General features: G+C 42.3%; 1 protein-coding gene across 1 annotated transcript in view; it reads right to left on the bottom strand.

The window, feature by feature from the left end:
- Window positions 1–11,847: 11,847 nt before the first annotated feature.
- ATP6V1H (ATPase H+ transporting V1 subunit H) overlaps window positions 11,848–24,390 on the bottom strand; it is a 63,679-nt gene continuing 51,136 nt past the window's right edge. Inside the window, exon 14 of the mRNA XM_032609844.1 lies at window positions 11,848–12,201. Coding sequence (XP_032465735.1) covers window positions 12,141–12,201 — 61 coding nt within the window. The 3' untranslated portion in view covers window positions 11,848–12,140. The remainder of the gene's footprint in view (window positions 12,202–24,390) is intronic.

A 24,390-nucleotide genomic window follows, 5' to 3' on the forward strand; every position in this document is an offset into this window, starting at 1 on the left:
GGTGGCTCCCTCTCTCCTGAGTGGGTGGGAAAGGTCTCATCCCACCGGGATCAGTCAAAGCAGAGAACGGGTCATCCTCAGAGAGAGCAGGGCTGGTTAAGAATGACCAATGCTGGGCTTCCCTGGTGGCGCAGTGGTTGAGAGTCCGCCTGCTGATGCAGGGGACACGGGTTCATGTCCCGGTCCGGGAAGATCCCGCATGCCGCAGAGCGGTTGGGCCCGTGAGCCGTGGCCGCTGGGCCTGCGCGTCCGGAGCCTGTGCTCGGCAACGGGAGAGGCCACAACAGTGAGAGGCCCGTGCACCACAAAAAAAAAAAAAAAAAAAAAAAAGAATGACCAATGCTGTGAAGTCTGTTAGGTGAGGACTGACAGGTACCTGCCCCATCCAGCAACAGGGATGTGGGCAGTCAGGTGATAAGAGCAATCACACGGCGGGAGCGAGGGAGGCCGCCAGGTGACTGAAGACTGAGAAAAGGCCCTGTGGAAAAGCTACACAGACCTCGAGTCTCGTCTTTTCCTCTGTGATTCTTTTCCCCATTTCTCCAAACCAAAGCAATACATCACTCCTGGCAACCACATGAAACGTTTTTAATTTTTCTTACAGGATTCATCACATCTGCCTTATATTAAAGCTATGATTCCTCTCTTCCTGTATTACAAACTCTTCAAAGATAGAAAGTAGCATCTCTTACACATTCTTTTACACACACACACACACACACACACACACACCTGGACACAATAAGTACTTAGGTCAGTCTTGCACACAGCAGCTTTTTCTTCTTTTTTAGTGTCTTTATTGGAGCATAATTGCTTTACAATGGTGTGTTAGTTTCTGCTGTATAACAAAGTGAATCAGCTATACATATACATATACCCCCATATCTCCTCCCTCTTGCCTCTCCCTCCCACCCTCACTATCCCACCCCTCTAGGTGGTCACAAAACCCCAAGCTGATCTCCCTGTGCTATGCGGCTGCTTCCCACTAGCTATCTATTTTACATTTGGTAGTGTATATATGTCCATGCCACTCTCTCACTTCGTCCCAGCTTATACTTCCCCCTCCCTGTATCCTCAAGTCCATTCTCTATGTCTGCACCTTTATTCCTGTCCTGCCCCTAGGTTCTTCAGAAACATTTTTTTAAATTTTTAGATACCATATACATGTGTTAGCATACGGTATTTGTTTTTCTCTTTCTGACTAGCTTCACTCTGTATGACAGACTCTAGGTCCATCCACCTCACTACAAATAATTCAATTTCGTTTCTGTTTATGGCTGAGTAATATTCCATTGTATATATGTCCCACATCTTCTTTATCCATTCGTCTGTCAAAGGACACTTAGGTGGCTTCCATGTCCTGGCTATTGTAAATAGAGCTGCAATGAACATTGTGGCACATGACTCTTTTTGAATTATGGTTTTCTCAGGGTATATGCCCAGTAGTGGGATTGCTGGGTCATATGGTGGTTCTATTTTTAGTTTTTTAAGGACCCTCCATACTGTTCTCCATAGTGGCTGTATCAATTTACATTCCCACCAACAGTACAAGAGGGTTCCCTTTTCTCCACACCCTCTCCAGCATTTATTGTTTCTAGATTTTTTGATGATGGCCATTCTGAATGATGTGAGATGATACTGCATTGTAGTTTTGATTTGCATTTCTCTAATGATTAGTGATGTTGAGCATCCTTTCATGTGTTTGTTGGCAGTCTGTATATCTTCTTTGGAGAAATGTCTGTTTAGGTCTTCTGCCCATTTTTGGACTGGGTTGTTTGTTTTTTTGAAATTGAGCTGCATGTAAATTTTGGAAATTAATCCTTTGTCAGTTGCTTCATTTGCAAATATTTTCCCCCATTCTGAGGGTTGTCTTTTCGGCTTGTTTGTGGTTTCCTTTGCTGTGCAAAAAGCTTTTAAGTTTCATTACGCCCCCATTTGTTTATTTTTGTTTTTATTTCCATTTCTCTAGGAGATAGGTCAAAGAGGATCTTGCTGTGATTTATGTCATAGAGTGTTCGCCTATGTTTTCCTCTAAGAGTTTGACAGTGTCTGGTCTTACATTTAGGTCTTTAATCCACTTTGAGTTTATTTTTGTGTATGGTGTTAGGGAGTGTTCTAATTTCATTCTTTTACATGTAGCTGTCCAGTTTTCCCAGCACCACTTATTGAAGAGGCTGTCTTTCTCCACTGCATATTCTTGCCTCCTTTATCAAAAATAACGTGAACATATGTGCGTGGGTTTATCTCTGGGCTTTCTGTCCTGTTCCACTGATCTATATTTCTGTTTTTGTGCCAGAACCATACATACTGTCTTGATTACTGTAGCTTTGTAGTATAGTCTGAAGTCAGGGAGCCTGATTCCTCCAGCTCCGTTTTTGTTTCCCAAGATTGCTTTGGCTATTCAGGGTCTTTTGTGTTTCCATACAAATTGTGAAATTTTTTGTTTTAGTTCTGTGAAAAATGCCATTGGTAGTTTGATAGGGATTGCACTGAATCTGTAGATTGCTTTGGGTAGTATAGTCATTTTCACAACTTTGATTCTTCCACTCCAAGAACATGGTATATCTCTCCATCTGTTGGTATCATCTTTAATTTCTTTCATCAGTGTCTTATAGTTTTCTGCATACCGGTCTTTTGTCTCCTTAGGTGGGTTTATTCCTAGGTATTTTATTCTTTTTGTTGCAATGGTAAATGGGAGTGTTTCCTTAATTTCTCTTCCAGATTTTTCATCATTGGTGTATAGGAATGCAAGAGATTTCTGTGCATTAATTTTGTATCCTGCTACTTTACTAAATTCATTGATTAGCTCTAGTAGTTTTCTGGCAGCATCTTTAGGATTCTCTATGTATAGTGTCATGTCATCTGCAAACAGTGACAGTTTTACTTCTTCTTTGCCAATTTGGATTCCTTTTATTTCTTTTTCATTTCTGATTGCTGCCTCACCTGGCTTTTAAAAGTGCTTTGCCAAAACCCTTTGGGGAGCTCGGGGCTTTTTAGGGCATGAGCCACCTCGTCTCCTTGCATGGCCCTGCAGTAAACCTTTCTCTGCTCCAAATTCCTATGTTCCAGTTTGTCTGGCCTCACTGTGTGTCAGGCACACGGACTTGCATTAACACGGGGAAGGTGTGCCGATGTACCTCCACTTTAATACAGAGCAAGTCCACTCTTATCCATGATAAATAGTGGGGTTCCACTCATTTTAAATAGGTTTCTACTGCATGGCCATCTAGTTGCTTATCCAGTAAAATCTGGGGCTCGTTTTGACTTTAGAATATCTTTGATAGGTGGCTACCCCTGATTTTCCTTGTCTCAACCAAGTAGTTGTTAAAGCTGAGTGCAAATCCCATAAGCTTGGGTAAGTCACTTAACCTCCCTCAGGGCCTCCTCTTCTCTAAAAGAGGGGTAGTAGCCTCACAAGAGGGCTGTTCTAAGCTTCAGGAGAGGTAAAGCATTTAAAGCACTTAGCACAGGCCTCCCACAAAGTAGGCACCCTCATGGCACACTCACTGATTTTAGAATCACTATCTCTCAGCAACATTTTATTCTACACAAGTCTAATAGAAAGTTCCTTCTTTAGCCAGAGCCAAAGATCTATCACCAGACAACGCAGGATGGGTCCGACATACCCGTTTCTTCAGTGCGTTTCTGTATGGCCTACTTTGAAGTGCAGCTCACACATCACGGGATGTTCTCTGGTTTTCCACTGCTTCTCACAAACCGTGATGCCCAAGCCTGAGCATGATGCTCTAGCTATTCCCACGCCAGCATCCCAGGGCTGCCCACCTCCCTCGTCACACATGCTCTACTGCTGTAAGGGAATGCAGACGGCACTAGGGTTGACGGCCACGTGGCCTGTGGACCCATAGCAGGAATGTTCTTCGTGGAAGCCCCAAGCCTGTATACACATCTGTCAAGATGCACCTGCCTGGCTACTTAAGGAATTGGGATTTTCTGGACTATGAGTCTCAAAGGTGACAGTAGTTATAGGGACTTCCCTGGTGGTCCAGTGGGTAAGACTCTGCACTCCCAATGCAGGGGGCCCGGGTTCGATCCCTGGTCAGGGAGCTACATCCCGCATGCATGCCACAACTAAGACCCGGTGCAGTCAAAATAGATAAAGAAATTTTTTTTTTTTTTTAAAGAAAGGGACAACAGTTACATCGGAAAACCAAGCCCACTCCTCATACTTCCCTCACTCCCGTGTCCACCTTGCCCTCTAGAAATCGTGCTGTGTTTGTTCCTCAAACAAATAGCGCTGTTTCTTGAGTCCAGGCCTTTTCACAACAGTGCTCTCGCAGGTAACGACAGTCTTCACACCCTCTCCTCTCCTGCCGGCTGGTGAACCTCTACTCAGCCTTCGACATTCAGCTCTAGGATCATCTCCTTTAAGACGTCTTCCCTGAAGCCCCAGGCTAGGTTAGGGGTCCTAAACTGGGACCCAATCTGCGCCCCTAATCTATCTATTCTTACCATAGCTATCTTTGAGGACCTTGATAAATGCTATTCTTTTTCCCCACCTGAACGTGAACCCACTGAGCATAAGGCCCAGTGGAATCCTTGTGACTAATACAGCTGCCTCTGGAGGCTTCAAGCAAGTAAGTTCCACCATACTGAACCCCAAATCTCGGCAGACTCACCCTCCACCCCCGTCACGGCAGGGGTGGGCACCAGCCAGGCTCCTCCCAACAGGGGCAGACGCTCCTGCAGGCAGCTCACGCCCTGGGGAGGTGGGAGATGAAGGAACGTGATCCACGGGCCAAGTTCCTCCTCCCAAACTCACCATGAGCTCAATCACTCCCTCTGCTGGACCAAGTGAGGGAGGGACCCGAGAGGCTGGGTAGGTTACATGCTGGAGCCCTCTGCGTGTAAGAGCAGGTCACGAGACAGAGGGCATGTGCGGGATGGGGGGAGTGAGCAGGAAATGCTCCCTTTCACTTCCCTCTAGCACTTAGCAAAGCTAGCGAACATCTTCACCTAGTGCTGGCTCTCCTCTCTCACTAAACTAACTGTAAGCTGCTTGAAGACAATGCCTGTTGTCTAGTGCAGGTCACACCTGAGCTGGATTCACTCCCCTTGAGATCTGTGTCCCTCCCTTCAACTCACAGACACCAGCCACTCAGGGACATAAGCTCTGGAGCTTAGGTTTTACATTTCGGTCTATGATCCAGTTTGCGATCACCTTTTTATACGGTGCAAGGTATAAAGTTTACTGTTTTGTGCACGGATATCCAGTTGCTCCAGTAACATGAGTTACCCTAAATATATCACCACAAATATTTAACTTATAAAACTTGAAATTTAAGCAATACCTTTTCCCTCCTCCCAAGTAAAGCAAGGACACAAACTCTGATCATGAACCTCACAAGTCACGTTCTATTACGTGCAATATTTTCGTTCTACCTTGTTTCTTTTTAATCTCCCAAATTAGGCCTCATTTGTTTAGTTTTATTCCAGCAAGCTCTGTTTCCAGACTCTATTCTGTCCCTGGTTTATACACTGATTTTTATGCCAGTACCACCCTGGCTCTATCGAAAGCCACGTACTGTTAATGCCTCCAACTTTCAATTCTTTCAAAATTGTTTCAGCTCTTCTAGGTCTTTTGCATTTCCACGTAAACTTTAAAATCAGTTTGTCTATTTCTACAACAAAGCCTGCTGGTATTGCTGTTGGGATTGTATGGAATCTGTGGACCAACTGGGGAGAACTGACACCGTTACCCCACTGCATCTCCACATCCATGATCATGATATATCTCCTCATAAAGTTCATCCTCTTTCACTTGCCTCAGCAATGTTACAGCTTTTAGTGCACAGATCTTACACATATTCTGTTAAATTGCTGAAGTGTTTTTACATTATTTCCTTTTTTTTTAAATAACAAATATTTATTTCTTGTTTTCACGTCTTCAAGGATTAGAAGAGGTCTCTGCTCAGAGCACTCACTAAGGGACACGGGATAGCAGATTAGCCACAGTCTCTAATATTGCCAATTACTGTTTTTACACTATTTTCAATTTCAGTTTCCTGTTGTTGGTTGCCAGCACAGAGAAATGTGTGTTTACATATGGACCTTATGTCCTGTGATCACCCAGGACCACACACCTGGGCCTCAGGGATGCTGGCCTTCTGCCAGGCTGATGATGGGCACCAATGGCCCCACTCTTCCTGCCCCGCTGTCACCCAGCTCACCTCCCGCCTCTCCTCTCTGCCTCAGGGATTTCTGCTGAGGGTTTTCTAGGTATTCTCCCGTGTGTATCATCTCACTGCCTATTAGTTTCGTCTGAGCCTCATGCCAACATCTCAAAGGAGAGGTCTGGGTCAGCATGACTGTCCTCCCGGGCCCGCACCCAGACTGGACCGCACCCCGGCCCGGCCATGGCCGTCTCCTGATTTGCTGCCTTTGGGTCAGGTCCCCATTCTGAGCCGTCAGCTGTGCAGGTGCAGAGGGTTGCAGGGCGCCACCAAGGCAGCATCCTTGCACAAAGCCCCAGGCAGGACCACTGCCCTGGGGGGATTACGGGCACGGCTGCTCTCTTCAGAGCAAAAAACCTCACTTTTTCAATCTTTGCTCCCGACAGTTTCTCCTGATGTCTGTGCCGCCCAGGGGGAGGGTCCCAGCCTCACCCACTAACACATCACACGGCGCGTTTGCTTCACCTTTTACTCCATCGGAATCTGGTCTCAGATGTTCAGCATTCAAATAGAGACATTTTAAATGCCAAGAATAATTACTGTAGAAGAAACGTTTTAGAAGAAAATAGAATCTTAAGGATAGGACTTGTTCTGTTATTCCAAAGGTAGACCTTGCCCCAAATGTTGAAATTTACTAGAAACTGATACTGTCTCAAAGCAAGAAAACACTCTTAACTAGAGCTGTTTGCAATAAAACAGGTAGCCTGTCACTGGTATACATTGAGAAGAGGCAGGATATCTGTCTATCATGCTACATAAAATAGTCACATGTAATGATTACAATCTGTTCTCACTCCTTTACACGTACTAATTTTAGTTCGCACAACCTCAAATCTTAAACATTGTTAGAATGGACAGACTCAAAAACCCCTCCAACTCTGAGGCCATACACACTGGCACATCTGCCCCCTTACTCCCAGGGTTAATCTAGGCTTATTCTAATATGGATCTTACATGTCAACTTTGATTAAATTTTGGGAGTTCAGGTTAAACATGGTGAACTAAACACATTCATTTCTCTCGGCTTCCTACCCAACCCCACTCAAATGCTCCAATGGATAAAAAAAGAAATAAAAACAAATCAAAAGGAATAAACCCACAAAGACAAAGAGAACAAGAGAGATGACAGCAAATACAGGAGAGCAGATGGACAAATGGCAACTGACTTAGGTTTCTGCTTTTCTCCTTTAATAACAGCTTTCTGCTTTTCTCCTTTAATAACAGCCTGCCAAGGGGTAGGCGGGGGGAAGGTGATAGAAGCGAGTCACTTAGCACTCCAGATCACCCACCCCCTCTTCCCCAGTCTCAGGAACTGGAGCCAACGGGTGTCCTGAAGTTAAAATTCTGGATGCGTAACAGTGGGATTCTCAGACCCCTTCTGTAACGTAGTTATTGTTACTGTTGGGTTACATCTATTTTCTTGCAATTTGTTTTCTATGTGGCCCCTCTCTTCTTTGTTTCTGTTGCCCCCACCCTCTCTTCAGGTTAATCAAGTATTTCTAGTGTTCCATTTTATCTTCGCTAATGGTTCTTTGGCTGGACCTCCTAGTTTATTGTTTTAATGGCTGCTCTAGGGAATTAAATGTGCATCCTTAATTCATCACAGTCTACATGTTATACCCCTTCATGTATCATGTAAAAACCTCATGAGAGTATAATTCTATTTCCTCCTCCTTGCAACCTTTGTGATATTGTCACAAATATGTTATTTCTACCTGATACATGGTTATTCAATAGTTTTTGTACATTGGTTCTTTCAGCTAAGTTCCCTGATATTTTCTTTCTTCCTTTGAGAAGGGAAAGAGACAAAGGCACAAACAGGTACCAGAAGGTAAAGCATCTTAGAACCAGCGTTCCTTCAATCATAGAAATGTTTCTTCCACTTTTTTTCTATTTTTGGAAGAGTAATCAACTCTCTTTCTCTTCTAAGAATTGGAAGAGAATGTGTCCTCAGTGTCGGATTTGCATGAATGTTGAAGTAACATAACAGTTGCAGTAAAAGTCAGTCTTCTTTCCAACTGACTTTTCCACTGGAAACTTGTTCAGAAAGTTAAAGGAGCCACATCTCTTAACCAGAACGAACACTGTGTACAGCAAAATAAGGGAGAAATTTCAAGCTCAAAAGTGATTTCATCACAAGGTTCAGATTTGGAAAGTGACTGACACCTACTAACTTTGAATGTTTTCCAATTTTAGTCTCAAATATTCTCTACTTTCAAAGGCAAAGGATGAGAATGGAGCACCTTTTAAGCAATTATCAAAAAAATCAAAAGCATCAAAACTTGGCTCTGTGCTTTCCAAGATTTGACACCTAGAAGGTACAAAATTATTTACATTTTAACTATATAAAAACTAACCTCAATTACTCCGATGTGGCTAAACAGGAAGTGTGAAGATTTTTTTCAATTGGATATGTTCTATAAATCTGGTATTTGTGACTGTCCAGGTACAATGTGAGGGAACAAGCTTTACCTGCCAGTGAGATGTCCCTTTCACACATCTTTTAAAATATAAGGGTCAATAAAACCCAAAAAAGAAGTTTTCCAAAAAAAAATTTTTTTAAACAATAAAACAAGTTAAAAATAATTTTTAAATGGGTAGAGGACTTGAATAGATATTTTTCCAGAGAAGACACACAGATGGCCAAGAGACACAGGAAAAGATGCTCAACATCACTAATCATCAAGTAAACGCAAATCACAACCACAATGAGCTATTACTTCACACCTGCTAGAATGGCTATTATCAGTAAGACAAGAGAAAACAAGTGCTGGTGAGAACGTGGAGAAAAAGAGAACCCTATGCTATGCACTGCTGGTGGGAGTATAAATAGGTGCGGCCACTAAGGGAAACAGTACAGAGTTTCCTCAAAAAGTTAGCAACAGAACTGCCATACAATCCAGCAATTTCACTTCTGGGTATTTAACCAAAGGACATGAAAACATTAATTCAAAAAGATACCTGCACCCCAGTGTTCACAGCGGCACTATTTACAATTGCCAAGATATAGAAGCAACCAAATGGATTAAGATGTGGTATATATATACAGTGGAATATTACTCATCCATAAAAAAAGAACACCTTGCCATTTGTGACAACATAGATAGACCTAGAGAGTACTATGCTAAGTGAGATAAGTCAGAGAAAGACAAATACTGTTGTATTATTTCACTTATATGTGGAATCTAAAAAATAACAAATAAATGTAACAAAATAGAAACAAGAGTCATAGATAGAGAGAACCAACAGGTGGTTGCCAGAGGGGAGGGGATGAGGGAGGAGAGAAACAGGTGAGAGAGGTACAAGCTTCCAGGTGCAAAATAAGTGAGCCACAAGTATGTGTACAGTGTGGGGAATAGAGTCAATGATCATGTAATTTTTTTTTTTTTTTTTTGCGGTACGCGGGCCTCTCAGCGCTGCGGCCTCTCCCGCCGCGGAGCACAGGCTCCGGACGCGCAGGCTCAGCGGCCATGACTCACGGGCCCAGCCGCTCCGCGGCATGTGGGATCTTCCCGGACCGAGGCACGAACCCGTGTCCCCTGCATCGGCAGGCGGACTCTCAACCACTGCGCCACCAGGGAAGCCCTATGTAATATCTTTATATGGTGACAGATGGTAACTAGACTCATTGTGGCGATCACCTTGAAACGTATGGAAATATCAAATCACTATGTTGTGTAACAGAAACTAACACAGTGTCGTAGGTCAACTGTACTTCAAGACAAACAAGCTCATATAAAAAGAGATCAGACGTCTGGTCACCAGAGGTAGGGGGTGGAAGGAGAGGGGTTGGATGAAGGTGGTCAAAGGTACAAACTTCCAGCTATAAGATAAATAAGCACTAGGATATAATACACAATATGATAAATATAACTAACACCGCTGTATGTTATATATGAAAGTTGTTAAGAGGGTAAATCCTAAGGAGCTCTCATCATAGGGAAAAAATATTTTTTCTACTTCTTTAATCTTGTATCTATATGAGATGATAGATGTTCATTAAACCTACTATGATCATTCCATGACACATGTTAAGTCAGATCAGTATACTGCACACCTGAAACTTACACAGTGCTACATGTCAGTTATATCTCAATGAAACTGGAAGGAAAAGAAAAAAAGAGGTGATTCTCAGAACAGATTTGGAATTTGACACTTGGGTACCCAAATATGGCTTATAGCTTGTCAACGGATAGAATATTAGCTGGTCTTTTTTTAAAAAAAGGGTTACCTACTTCGATTTTGTCAGAGTTAGAACTCCACTCTGTTAGTGTTTGCAGTTTACTTGAAAGTGAAAGTGGCATTATATTTATAGGAGGATTTAATCACTGAACGTTAAAAACATTAAGCACAGAAAAATATGAAAGTGATTGTTTTGTAATTGTTATAAGTTCTATAAGCTGAGTGTGAAGATTTACAAGGAAAAAAGTGCCTAGAGAGAGTTAATTTTAATATTTGGGATAATAATTAAAACATGGGCGTGGGAGTATTGCCCCCCATGTACAAAAGCACTTCTCGGGGACTAGAGCACCAATGATTTCCACCAGGACGACTGTCTACTTTGTAACTACAGGGCTACGCAAAATGAAACTAAAATCAGAAAGTACGACATCAGAGAATCAACGTGTTCCTATGAAATTCAGAAGATTTCACTGTCTCTGGTTACCAGAACTTCTAGAAATTGAGTGTCTTAAGAACCTAATAACTTTGCAGACCATTAATACCTTAACATGAAAACTGATCTTTTGCTAATGCAGAATCTATAATTCCACTGGCTAGTATTCTTCCATGTTTAAGAAGTAAAAATGTCTGGGTCTAAGCAGTTTAAAAAATTTAGAACTTTCAGTCAAGAAAAAAATCGGTTTGCTCAGACTACCTATTTTCTTGGAAAATAGGAAGTCAACTCTAAGAAAAATCACTGAGTCACATGAACCCACCGACGACCATTATTTCAACTAACTCTTCCCACAAGATCTCTACGTTGAAAATGAGACAATCCTTCATCCTTAAATAGGAGATGGATCCTATGAGTGTCTCTCTGTAGAAGAAAAACTTATCAAATAAACTGTCTATTAGCCTTACAACCTTTACTCAACAACTCAACATTCAGAGAACTGCTAGGAATGAAGAGTGAAAATAAAATGAAAATGAATGAAAAATGAGATTCAGAGAGACCAGGCCATAAGGTTAAAAACAAAAGGCTCAGATCTGGGGGACGTGAACGTAGAGGCCATGGATGTCCCGCTGAAGGCCTGGCGTTCCAGAATAAGGGGCTGGGGGTGGGATAAAATATCTACTGGCAACATTTAAACCAAAGCGTATTAAAAGAAAATAGACTTGAGGTACCAAAATCCAAGAATAAAAGTACAGGAAATCAATGAAAATAATCTAAAGCTAAAATTCCTCACTGTGCTCCATAAGCAAATCTTCTAGACCACAGCATCACGTCGAGTTAATTTAACATTTTAAAGTTCTCTGGATATTAGCAGAGGATTGCCGCAGTGTGGATGCACGGGCGGATGGAAGACAGACACACATATAATTTCAAAACATTTATTTACCATTCACTATTTTGCAAATACAATTCTCCCAATTTGGTTGGGACAAGAGGTATTTGTGTTAAAGGCCAAGTCAGGAACAAGGAGAGACAAAAACATATTTGGAGTGAGAATCCTTTAATAATTCTATATTCATTCCCAGAGAACAATAAATACAGAAATTACAAGCTGTATATGTAACAGTAATGTTCTCCTTAGATACAGAGAGCACCTACCTTAATACAAAGTAACGGGCAAACACTCGTGTTGAAATCAGCACTGGGGAAAGCCACACAACAGAAGAAAATGACACGTAAAATGAGAAACTGTTTGTTCTAATCACTGAGACTCACACTCCGGGTCTTCTGCCCCAGGCAAAGGGGCGCTGGAGACCCCGCGGCTGAGCGCCCATTCAGCTCCGGGCAGCTGCAGTCTGCGGTTGCTCAGACTGGAGCTGTTTACCAAGATATTCCCTGAAACACAGGAAGGAGATAGCAAGGGAGATTAGAAGTGAAACGACGAAGAATCTCTTTCAAAATTGAAGGACAATATACACTGTCGTCTATGCCTACTTTAACAGCTAAAAACTAGTAAAATAGCCCCAGAAAACTAATCGTGTCCAAATTTCAAAAGTACCTGTACTGTACGAATTTTAAACACCCCATGAACCCCAGACAAACAAGGCATGACACACACAAACAAGTGATTCCGCATCTGGTCACCGGCAACGTCCGCTTTCCTGTTTAGAGAGTTGTGTCTGCTGCCACCACTTCTGCAATCTAACAAGTTCAAAGTCAACATACGTATGATTCCAAGTAAGTGGCCTGATACATGAGAAACACATTTCCTGATGTTAGAAAGTACAAGTGTTTATCTCTAAGGATTTACACAAGAGCACATGAAAACGATCACTGAAAATAACATCCAGAATCACGACACTTAATCAGAGCTACTAGTTGCCAAGCACTTACTCTGCACTGGCAGAGTCTGAAACCTTCACCAAGATGGTCCTACTGAATCCACAGAACCATCACCAGAGCCGAGAAGCAGTATCCTCATTTTACAGACAGGGCAGCTGTGGCTTAGAGCAGTGGTCTCCAAATGTTTCAGTGACGTTCTACTTCAGAAGATTACTTGAATGGTCTGTGTATACTTCACTCAAAATTGCATACAGACAACACTGTTGATTCCAGGACAGAAAACAATCTTTTCCCTATTTTCCTATGAAGGATTTGCCTAAACTTTCATTTTTGAACTACCTAATAAGGACCAGAAAAAGAGATCTTTTAAGAATATTTAAAAGATCCCCTCCTATAAAAAGGGAAAAGCTTGAGTTTTGGAATAAGGACTGGGTTTACATGCCGGAGCCTGGCAAAGCTGCCCAGAGCTCACGCTGTGAACCACCAGGTGGATCTAGTCCCTTAGGGCTGTGGTTCATCTCCCATGCCAGGACCCAACTAATACTCAGGGGACAACAGTGAATACCGGGACGTGGGGAAGATAACTGATCTCCTCACTTAAGAGGCGTTGCTGAAGTAGGGTCACAGCAGGAGGATTAAAACAGAGGGAAGAAGAGTTGTTCCAGCAGAGAATTTAAAAACACACCCAGGGGGATTCCGTGGCGGTGCAGTGGTTAAGACACCACCTTCCAATGCAGGGGACGCAGGTTTGATCCCTGGTCGGGGAGCTAAGATCCCACCTGCCTCTCGGCCAAAAAACCAAAACATAAAACAGAAGCGATATTGTAACAAATTCAATAAAGACTTTAAAAATGGTCCACCTTAAAAAAAAAATTTTTTTTAAACAAAAATCTAAAAACACGCCCAGCCATAGCTTCCTCCCCGATGTCTTCTGTTCTTGTTTTCCTGGTCAAAGGTCTTTATTACAGATAAATAATAATGCTCCATCCACTACACTCTCATTTTTTCCCTGCATACAAGGTGGCCACGGGGCATCCCTGCCTCACAACCTTACTGCTCGGTGAGTACGAAAACCAGGGCCCCCTTTCCTTGTCTGCTAAGTAGGGTTTATGCAAGCTAGGATTTAAGCGAAGGACAAGAACACACATAGATGTAAAGGGTTCAACTGAAAACCTGCACATCAAGAATCCCAGATGGAACTCTGCGAGCCCTACTTGAGGTAGGTCACAGGACACCAAGTCTACTGGGAGAAGAGCCCAGATAGGACCCGCGGACAGAAGAATCAAATTTCCTCCTCAGGCTTTCCTGAAATTGTTGTTTGCTATGGCATGTGGGTTGTTAAATTCAGAGGGAGCTGAACCAAGGCGCAACTGAAAACGATCCTGTCCTACAGAGAGAGGACCCAGCCTGCGCGAAGCTTTGGAGAAAATCTACTCCTGGGTTTGGCTCGTAAAGGGTTGTGGTCTGCTGTCCTGACATCAAATGTGGTCAATTAAAACACTCCCGAGATTCATCCAAGCTGCCTCTGAGTCCTGTGTGACCCCAGGCACAGGGCAGTCGGGACACCAGTAGCCTGGGGCTGGGAACATACAAAGGTGGCTACGTCTGCACTTTGTTACCGGCCACCGTGGAAACCTGAGTACAGGTGTGCCCACCCTTATCCTCTCACCTCTGCAGCATCCTGGGAGTGGGCATTCTCATCTCCATCGACAGGGGAGGGAAAGCTGCAATCACCTGCTCAGGAGCAAAGCGGGCAGGTGCACGGGCCGGGGCTCAGGTCCACTCCTCTCTACTGTGAGGCTGCGCGGCCTCCAGAAAGAGGCCAGAAAGGTGCAGAAAGCAGACACTGCGCCTATCTTTATAGTAGGAAATAGTAACAGGTGTGAATAATTTCTTCAGGTTAAGGTTAAGTCACTGTCAGGCAAGAGAAAAAGTGACTACGGACTTTTCTTCAGGGGATGACAATGCATCTCTAAGAGGACGCCGGAAGAGTTACTTAAGTGAGTTAACCTGAGTATTGAGTCAGTCTCGCTAAACACGAAGATCAATACAGTAAAAATTCAACGCATAATTCACTCAAAGGGTATCCGATTTGTACCAGCAACCTACAGGAGCTGGACATTAATTCTTTGCTTCTACTACCTAAGAAGCAAAATTGGAGAAGTGTAATATTCTCTTCTCTTTGAACTTCATCCATGACTTTGCAGGGGAACAGAATTTGTACCCAATGTGTGTCTCTTCAACATGAGGATTATTTTAGGCTGATTATTTTTAAAAAAACAAAAGCCTTGGCAAGTTCGCTTCTTACCTGCCCCTTAACTGCCTAAAGAACTCAGACAAAGGCCCTGGTCCAGGAAGGGCACTGTCACCGGAGATCTACAAAGCACACGGGTCGGCGCTGGGGGGAGCTGCACAGGGCCGGGAGACCAGAGTCCTCTGTGTGTCCCACTGTCCCCGCGGGCCCAGCAAGCATCTGTCATCAAGCATCTGCTTTCCTTCCCACCTCCGTGTGAACTGCCTTCTCCCCGCTGAAGTCCCCCCACCGCACCCCCTTCTCCTCTCTCAGATGCCACATAGTTTAAAGCTGAGTGATTCCTCCAGCTTTTATCATGATTCTGAGTATTACACGCAAAACAAATTTTGTTTCTATGAACGATTTTCCTATGTAAAACCACGAACCACGTAAAAATCACAGGGCTCCAAGGTCATCTGGATTTTCTCCTGTGTTTTCTTCTAGGAGTTCTGTGTTTTACATTTAGGTTCATGATCCATTTTGAGTCAGTTTTTGTGGATGTCCAGTTGTTCCAGCACCATTTGTTGAAGAGACTACCTTTGCTCCCTTGTATTGCCTTTACTCCTTTGGCAAAGATCAGCTGACTATACTTATGGGGCCCTCTTTCTGGGCTCTCTGTCCTGTTCCATTGATCCATTTGTCCACTCTTTCACCCACACCCCCACGATCTTGATTACTTAGCTTTATAATAAGTCTTCAAGTCAGGTGGTGTGGGTTTTCCAACTTTGTTCTTCTCCTTCAATATTGTGTTGGCTATGCTGCGTCTTTTGCTTCTCCATACAAACTTTAGTATCAGATTGTCGATGTCCAAAAAAAAAAAATAACTTGCTGGGATTTTGATTGGGATTGCATTAAATTTATATCAACAGATCAAGTTGAGAACTAACATCTTGACAATACTGAATCTTCCTATCCATGAACATGGAATCTCTCTCCATTTACTTAATTCTTCCATGATTTCATTCATAGAGTTTAAAAGTTTTCCTCATGTAGATCTTATACATAATTTGTTGAATTTATACCTAAATATTTCATTTTGGGGAAGTGCTAATGTAAATGGTATTGTGTTTTCAATTTCAAATTCCACCTGTTCATTGCTGGTATATAGGAAAGTGATTGATTTTTCTGTATTAATATCATATCCTACAACCTGCTGTAATCGCTTATTAGTTCCAGGACATTTGTTTGTTTTTGTCAAATCTTTAGGATTTTCTATGTACATGATCATGTCATCTGAAAGCAAAGGCAGTTTTATGTCCTCCTTCCCAATCTGTATACCATTTATTTTCTTTTCTTGTCTTAATGTGTTAGCTAGAACTTCCAGTACAAAGGAGTTGTGAGAGGGGATCATAGTATCCCTTTATTATCCTTTTACTTTCCATGGGATCTGTAGTCATGTTCCCTTTTTCATTTGTGACACTAGTTAATTTGTGCCTTCTCCTTTTTCCTTAGTTAGTCTGGCTATAGGCTTATCAGTATCATTAATTTTTTCAAAAAAACAGCTTTTGGTTTCCTTGATTTTCTCCACCAATGTCCTATTTTCAATTTCCTTGTTTTTTTATTCTTACTTCTTTTCTTCTGCTTACTTTAATTTTGCTCTTTTCTTCTCATTTCCTAAGCTGGAAACTCAGATTACCGACTCTTGAGCTTTCTTCTTTTCTAATATATGCATTCGGTGCTATAAATTTCCCTCTAAGCACTGCCTGCACTGCATCTCACAAATTCTGAAAAGCTGTATTTTCATTGTCACTTAGTTCAAAATACTTTTAAATTTCTCTTGAGTTTTCTTCTTTGACCTCTGTGTTATTTAGAAGTGTTGTTTAATCCCCACATATTTGGGGATTTTCCAGTTATCTTCCTGTTATTGATTTCTACTTTAATTCCACTGTGGTCTGACAGCTGACACTGCATGATTCCTGTTTTTTTTAATGTGTTAAGGTGGGTTTTATGGCCCAAAATGTCTTGGTGAATGTTCCATGTGAGCCTGAGAGAAATGTGTATCCTGCTGGTACTGGACGAGGTAGTCTATAGATGTCACTTCTATTCAGGTGACTGATGGTGCTGTTGACTTAACTGTGTCCTTATTGATTTTCTGCCTGCTGGATCTGTCCATTTCTGAAAGGGGGGTGCTGAAATCTTCAACTATGATAGAATTCATCTATTTCTCCTTACAGTTCTATCAGTTTCTGCCCCACATAGTTTGATGCGCTGTTGTTAGGCATATACATGTTAAGAATTATTATGTCCTTTTGGAGAACTAACCCCTTTATCTTTACAGAATGACCTTTCTTATCCCTGATAAACTTTCCTTACTTATAAGTCTGCTTTGTCTGAAAGCAATATAGCTACTTCTTCTTTCTTTTGATTAGTGTTAGCATGGTATCTTTTTCTCCATTCATTTACTTCTAATCTATATGTGTCTTTATATTTAAAGTGGGTTTCTTATAGGCTACACATAGTTGGGTCATGCTTTTCGATCTGCTCTGATGATCTATCTTTTGCTTGGTGCAGTTAGACCACTGACATTCAGAGTGATTACTGATACAGCTGGATTAATATGTACCATATTCATTTCTGTTTCCTATTTGTTGCCCTTTTTTCTCCGCCTTTTTTTTTTTTTTGGCGGTACGCGGGCCTCTCACTGTTGTGGCCTCTCCCGTTGCGGAGCACAGGCTCCGGATGCACAGGCTGAGCGGCCATGGCTCACGGGCCCAGCCGCTCTGCGGCACGGGGGATCTTCCCAGACTGGGGCACGAACCCGTGTCCCCTGCATCGGCAGGTGGACTCTCAACCACTGCGCCACCAGGGAAGCTCTTTCGCTCCTATTTTTGTCTTCCACTCTTTTTCTGCCTTTTGTGGTTTTAATTCAGCATTTTATATGATTCTATTTTCTCTCCTTTCCTACTCAGCACGTCAGTTATACTTCTTTTTCTACTTTTTTTAGTGGCTGCCCTACAGTTTGCAATATATTAATTTACAATTAATCCATGTATACTTTCAAATAGCACTATACCACTTCACGGATAGTGTGAGTAGCTTGTAATAACCAAATAATCTTAATTCCTTCCTCCCGTCCCTTGAATCATTGCTGCCACTTATTTCACTTATATATAAACATACATAAGCAACGTGTATAAAATACAGAAAAGCGTACAAACTCAAGGATATTGTTGCTATTAGTTTTTTGAACAAACTTCTATGTTATATCAGTTAAGAATAAGAAAAATAAAAGTTTTTATTTTACCTTCAGTTGTTCCTTCTTTGATGCTCTTCCTTTCTTTATGTAGATCTGAGTTTCTGATCTCTATTATTTTCCTTCTCTCTAAAGAACTTTTTTCATATTCCCTGTATGGCAGGTCTACCGGCAACAAACTCCCTCAATTTTTGTTTCTTTGAGGATATCTTTATTCCTCCTTCACTTTTGAAGGATAACTTCACAGGGTACAGAATTTGGTGAGTTTTTTTCTCTCAACATGTTAAATATTTCACTCCACTCTCTTCTTGCTGACATGGTTTCTGAGAAGTCAGATGTAATTCTTACCTTTGTTCCTCTGTAGGTAAGGTGTTTTTTCCCCCTGGCTTCTTTCAGGATTTTTTTTTTTCACCTTTGATTTTGTGTAATTTGAAAATTCCATGTCCAGGTGTAGTTTTTTTGGTGTTTATCCTGCTTGGTGTTCTCTGAGCTTTCTGGATCTGTAGTTTGGTGTCTGACATTAACTTGGGAAATCCTCAGTCATTACTGTTTCAAATATTTCTTCTGTTCCTTTCTTTCTTTTTCTGGTATTCCCACCACATATATTTTACCTCTTTTGTAGTTGTCCCATAGTCCTTGGATATTTTGTTCCGTTTTTTTAGTCTTTGGTTCTCTCTGCTTCTCAGTTTTGGAGGTTTCTACTGATATATCCTCAAGCTCAGAGAGTCTTTCCTCATCCGTGTCCAGTCTAACTTACAAGTCCATCAAAGGCATTCTTCATTTCTTTTACAGTGTTTTCGAGCTCTACCATTTCTTTTCGGTTCTTTCTTAGGATTTCTATCTCTCTGCGTAACTTGCCCATCTGTTCTTGCCTGCTGCCTACTTTATCCACTAGAGCCCTCAGCATATTAATCCTAGTTGTTTAAAGGTCCCAGTCTGATCTTCCAACATTACTGCCATGGCTGGTTCTGATGCTTCCTATGTCTCTTCTTTTTTTTTTCTTTTTGGTATGCCTCGTAGTATTTTCTTGATGGCTAGACATGGTGTGCTAGGTAAAAGAAACTGCTGTAAATGAACCCTGTGTAACGTGGTGGTGAGGTGAGGGAGAGGAAGCTTTCTGGAGTCCTCTGATTGGGTCTCAGTCTTTCTTGAACCTGGGCCTCGGGACTGTGAACTTCATGAGTGCGCCTCAGGATTTTTCCTACCCCTTTGGGTGAGACAGCACGATTAGAGCCAGCTAGAGTTGGTTATTTCCCTTCCCCAGGTCAGTCAGACTCTGATGGCCCCCCAGCAGGCTGGGCTCTGGTTAACTAGTTTCCCCTGCATGCAGGCCTTGTTAGAACGGAACAACAGTTGGAACTATTTCAAAATGGTTCCTTTCCCCTCCCCCTGCCAGAAGCCCAATGGAATTTTTCTCAGATATTTATTGTGGGAACCTGGTCTGGCTTCTGGAGAGAAATCTCCCCATATGGTGGGGGCCCCCCATGACTGGATCGCCTCGAGTTTTTAATCCTCAGACTTGTGCACACTGAGCCTCCTGCAATTCACCAAGCACGGCCCAGCTCTCCTGCCAGGCACTGGTCCCCCGCTGGTCTCCACATGTGAGTCCTGCTCAGGTAAGCCACAACTCCCTGTATTCACCTGCCTCTCCAGTCTCATCCTACCTTCTCCCCTATGGATCCAAGAAGGATTGTTGATTTTTTCAGTCTGTTCAGCTATTTACTTGTTGTTCAGATGTACTGGCAAATTCCAAACTCCTTACATGCATAACTGGAAACCAGAAGTCCCTCCGTTTCATTTTGAATGCTGGTTCCAGATCAGCAAGTAGTTACAACAAAAAGCGATCTGCACAATGCAGAGTATGCCCCTAAATGACCACAGTATGTGCAAATCTGGTTAATGTAATGTGCTGTGTGGGAGGAATGTCTGTGCTGTTAGAAGGACTCTTAAGAAGATAGTATGCAATAAGCAAAGTCCACGTTTAGCGCTTCTTACAGACTCCTTTTTCTTTAATTATATTTAGAATGTAAGATTCTTACACGAGAATTCCTCCACTAAAAATATCATAATAATAATGTGGAAAACTCCAGGTACCCAAAGAGAGACCACAATTTTCTAAATTAGTTTTGGAAAATATTAAACCCAGAAATGTCATATGTTTATTTAAAATCACATGGAATGTTTTTTAACATGATTATTAATGCTAAAAAGTTAAAACTTACATAAGGGTTTTTTTCCTTCAATTCTGTTCATAAGTAACTGTTTTAATCACTGCATTTATGGCTACGTACTATTTACAGAACTGAAATATACTAAGCAGAGGTAAAGGTCCGAGAAGAAAGTAGTATCACCCACACCCTCGGCTTGCTGCGTTCCTCTCTATTTACGTACACATGAAAGACCGAGAGAGGGTGACACTCTTATAACTTATTATTCTGCCTGAAAATAGGTTGAAAAAGAAGCTAGAAACAAGGAGAAAATTCTACAGGAAATCCTCTACCTACAAAATTCAGTGTTCCTTTCCTGAGGTCCTGAGCTGTCCGTATGCACATACTGCTGCTTCTGAATTAGAGGCTGATGACATTTAAAATCATTCGGTAGGAGAAAAATGATGACATTTTATGATGCTAAATTATAATGTATAAACTGAGGGTCTATATAAAAGTTCTCTAAAGTAAGCTGTCACTGTTTACATATTTTGCCAAATTTAAGAATATAAAAATCCAGCCCTGCTCAAAAGAACAAGGGACATACCAGGAACTGCACATGGGGACGGGAAGATCAGAGCCTGCACGTGCCACTTACAGAGCTGTGGATAGGACTGACCCGCTCGAGGCCCCCTGGACTGAGGAGACCCTGGTGTGTGCCCAACGCACACCCCAGCAACTCCATTCGGCCTCCCATGCCACCCACAGCAGTCAGGGTTACATGTAACCCACCCGTCATTCCACGTAAACACAGGTGTTAAGTGGAGGGAAGAAACAGTTCACGGAAATAATTCTGCAATCAGTCATAAAATCGTGAAAAAGAATTAAGTAACATTTTCACATGATATACAACTCTATGCTCCATGTTCTATAAATCAGGGATAAGTCCTTCTCTACATTATCAAGAAAAGTAATATTTAACTCCCTAGAGCAGAGTCTAAATCAAGAACCAGAGACAACGCAGTTCCATGATATTGTGAGTATCCAATATCCAATTTATACTTAAAATGTAATTTTTAACTTAAAACCAAAAAAAAATTCCCCTCAGTAAAAAAGAAATGTTAACTTTACTATATCCAAAATTACGATTTAGTCTAATCAACAGAAACTGGTAAAAATGCAATGCCAAAAATCTAAAAATCATTTACGGTAGAAAAAATTAAAAAAATCAAGAGTGCACCGGAAATCTGGAAACAGCCAGGGAGGGCCTCGGAGAAAAACAACAACAGAGAAAATGTGCAAAACTGTCAGGAAAAGCTGCTGCTGCCATTCAGACAGACTTTCATTCTACTTTTACCCATGGGTGTATTTTCATTATCTTCAACTAATTCATTCACTGTGTTGTACTAAAATATACCCTTTCTAAAATTTTGTTTTTTTTTTTTTTTTTTTTTTTTTGCGGTACGCAGGCCTCTCACCGCTGTGGCCTCTCCCGTTGCGGAGCACAGGCTCCGGACGCGCAGGCTCAGCGGCCATGGCTCATGGACCCAGCCACTTCGCAGCACGTGGGATCTTCCCGAACCGGGGCACGAACCCGTGTCCCCTGCATCGGCAGGCAGACTCTCAACCACTGCGCCACCAGGGAAGCCCCTAACATTTTGTTTTAATTAAATCAAAACAAACAAAATGTTGAGAGGAAACCAAGTCAACTGTGTTTTCAGGTTTTATTTGGTATGAAACATCTTTCGGACACCAGTCCCATGGTTTAGGTTAAAAAGCCTCTATTTTAGGAAAGTAGAAAGGCAGACTTTACCAGCATGATTTACTAAAGGCAACTTGGTTATGTGCATAAAGATACTGATTCAAAATCCTTTTACATTTGGGGAAAACTCTGCTGAAGATTTACTTTCCAATGGCATTCTATTTGGTCTCACACTAATCTGATGTTGAAATAAATTGCTATTACTTGAGCAATTTTCACTCTCTGGCACCAAGTGCCAGAGAAATGCGTTTGTCACAACGAAAGACACAGAATCTGCATATGAAAACTCCTTTCTCAAAGAAAGCATAGGAAAATGCTGACACTAAGCTTCTCCATTAAAGGGGATTTATCATAACTAAAACATTAAAGCTAAAATAGCTTGGTACATAACTAGAGAGGAGGGGGGAAGAGGATATTCTCTCATCAGCTAGTCAATGACAAAGAGCAAATAAACCAGTTTCTGGCTATAAAGACAATTTACTTTTCCTTTTGTAATCGTACATCAAAAAATTTACTGAGACCAAATCAGATTCCTAAATTCAAGAAAAAGTTTTCAAATTTTAAATGTTTCATCTTTAATTCATGATCATTTGCACAATAAAAATTCTTAACCAAAAAATTTTCTCCACTGGCAAAGGGAAAATTCCCAGTCAACATCCTATTCCATACCCAGCTTTTTTTCCACATTAGAAATATACATTACAAAAAAAAGCGGGGGGCTTCCCTGATGGCGCAGTGGTTAAGAATCCGCCTGCCAATGCAGGGGACGTGGGTTCAAGCCCTGGTCCAGGAAGATCCCACATGCCGTGGAGCAACTAAGCCCGTGCGCCACGACTACTGAGCCTGAGCTCTAGAGCCTGCGAGCCACAACTACTGAGCCTGCAAGCCACAACTACTGAGCCCACGTGCCACAACTACTGAAGCCTGCATGCCTAGAGCCCGTGCCCTGCAACAAGAGAAGCCACTGCAATGAGAAGCCCGTGCACGGCAACAAAGAATAGCCCCCACTCGCCGCAACAAGAGAAAGCCCACGCGCAGCAACGAAGACACAAGGCAGCCAAAAATTAATTAATTAAAAAAAAAACTAACAGTAAATTCTTCAAGAGAAAGAACTATTAAAATGAAGTTGTTTTTTATTAACAAAAGAAGAATTATGCTTCAACAGCCCTACTTTCAACAAAAGGGGAAAACAAAACTGTATTTAATGGAAACTTCAGGAAAATATCTGTCAATAAAAGCTCACTGATTGCAACAGCCTCCAACTCTATTAAATGCCAACATTCTGTAAATGAACTTCATGAAAGAAACAGAAACAAACCAAGAGAGAGAAAATTACTAAATAATTAATTTACGTTGAAAAATGTGGCTCAGGGTAAAGTAAAAGAAGGAGGGAATCCAGTGTAGTATTCTCTAGTTTCCTGACAGACTTGAAAGATTTTTCTCTGCTAAATAGTAGATAAAAAACCATTTTTGAGTGCCCTCTGCCTTGAATCCCATTCTTTTTGCACAGACGATATGAAAAGAGCAAAAACATTTTCAGTCCCTCAAGCACCACGCGCACCAGCTCTGAAATCTATCCCTAGTCCATCTACTGCTTGGTACCAACTGTTACCATTCTAGTCCATGGCACGAGCCATCCCTACCCATGGCCACAATGAGAAACTATGAAACGGTCTTCCTGCTGCCACACTCACCCCCCAACCATCCACTCTCCACAGAGGAGCCTGTGAGACCTTTCAAAGTACAAATCAAATCCTGTCACTCCCCTGTTAAAACCTTTAACCATGACTTTCAACTCATCCAACAGAAGGACCCACCAGACCCTCCCTCCGTGATCAGATCCCGGCCACCTCGCCTCGCCCACCTCCTTTCCTTCTGGCCTCACCCACTCCTTCAACTTGCCCTCGAAGCCCAGCACTGCTGACAGTTCCCTGTGGTGGCGACTGGCGTAATGCAGGATGCTGAACAGCATCCCTGGCCTCGACCCACCAGCTGCCATTAGCACCACCCCCCAGACCCCAGCTGCCACATCCAAACATGTCTCCAGGCGTTGCTCTTAAAGAAGCCAAGCTCCCTCCTGCTTCCTGGTCCTTTCCCCTCCCGTTCCCTCCACCTGAAATCCAACCCCCAACACTGGAGGTGGGTGACTGGTTCCTTTCCATCACTGTCTCAGCCTGGCTGCTGGGACCACTCAGGAAGGCCATCTCTCATCACCCACTTCCATCACATCTGTCGCCTGGAGCCTAGCGTAACAGGGTACAAATTAAGTGCTCAAAGAGCACCTGCTGGAAGAATGCATAAATATCAGTATTCATGAGAAAAGTGCTTAAGTGGCAGGATCCTAATA

This window comes from Phocoena sinus, chromosome 17 (genome assembly GCF_008692025.1).
Source record: "Phocoena sinus isolate mPhoSin1 chromosome 17, mPhoSin1.pri, whole genome shotgun sequence".
NCBI classification, from domain to species: domain Eukaryota; kingdom Metazoa; phylum Chordata; class Mammalia; order Artiodactyla; family Phocoenidae; genus Phocoena; species Phocoena sinus.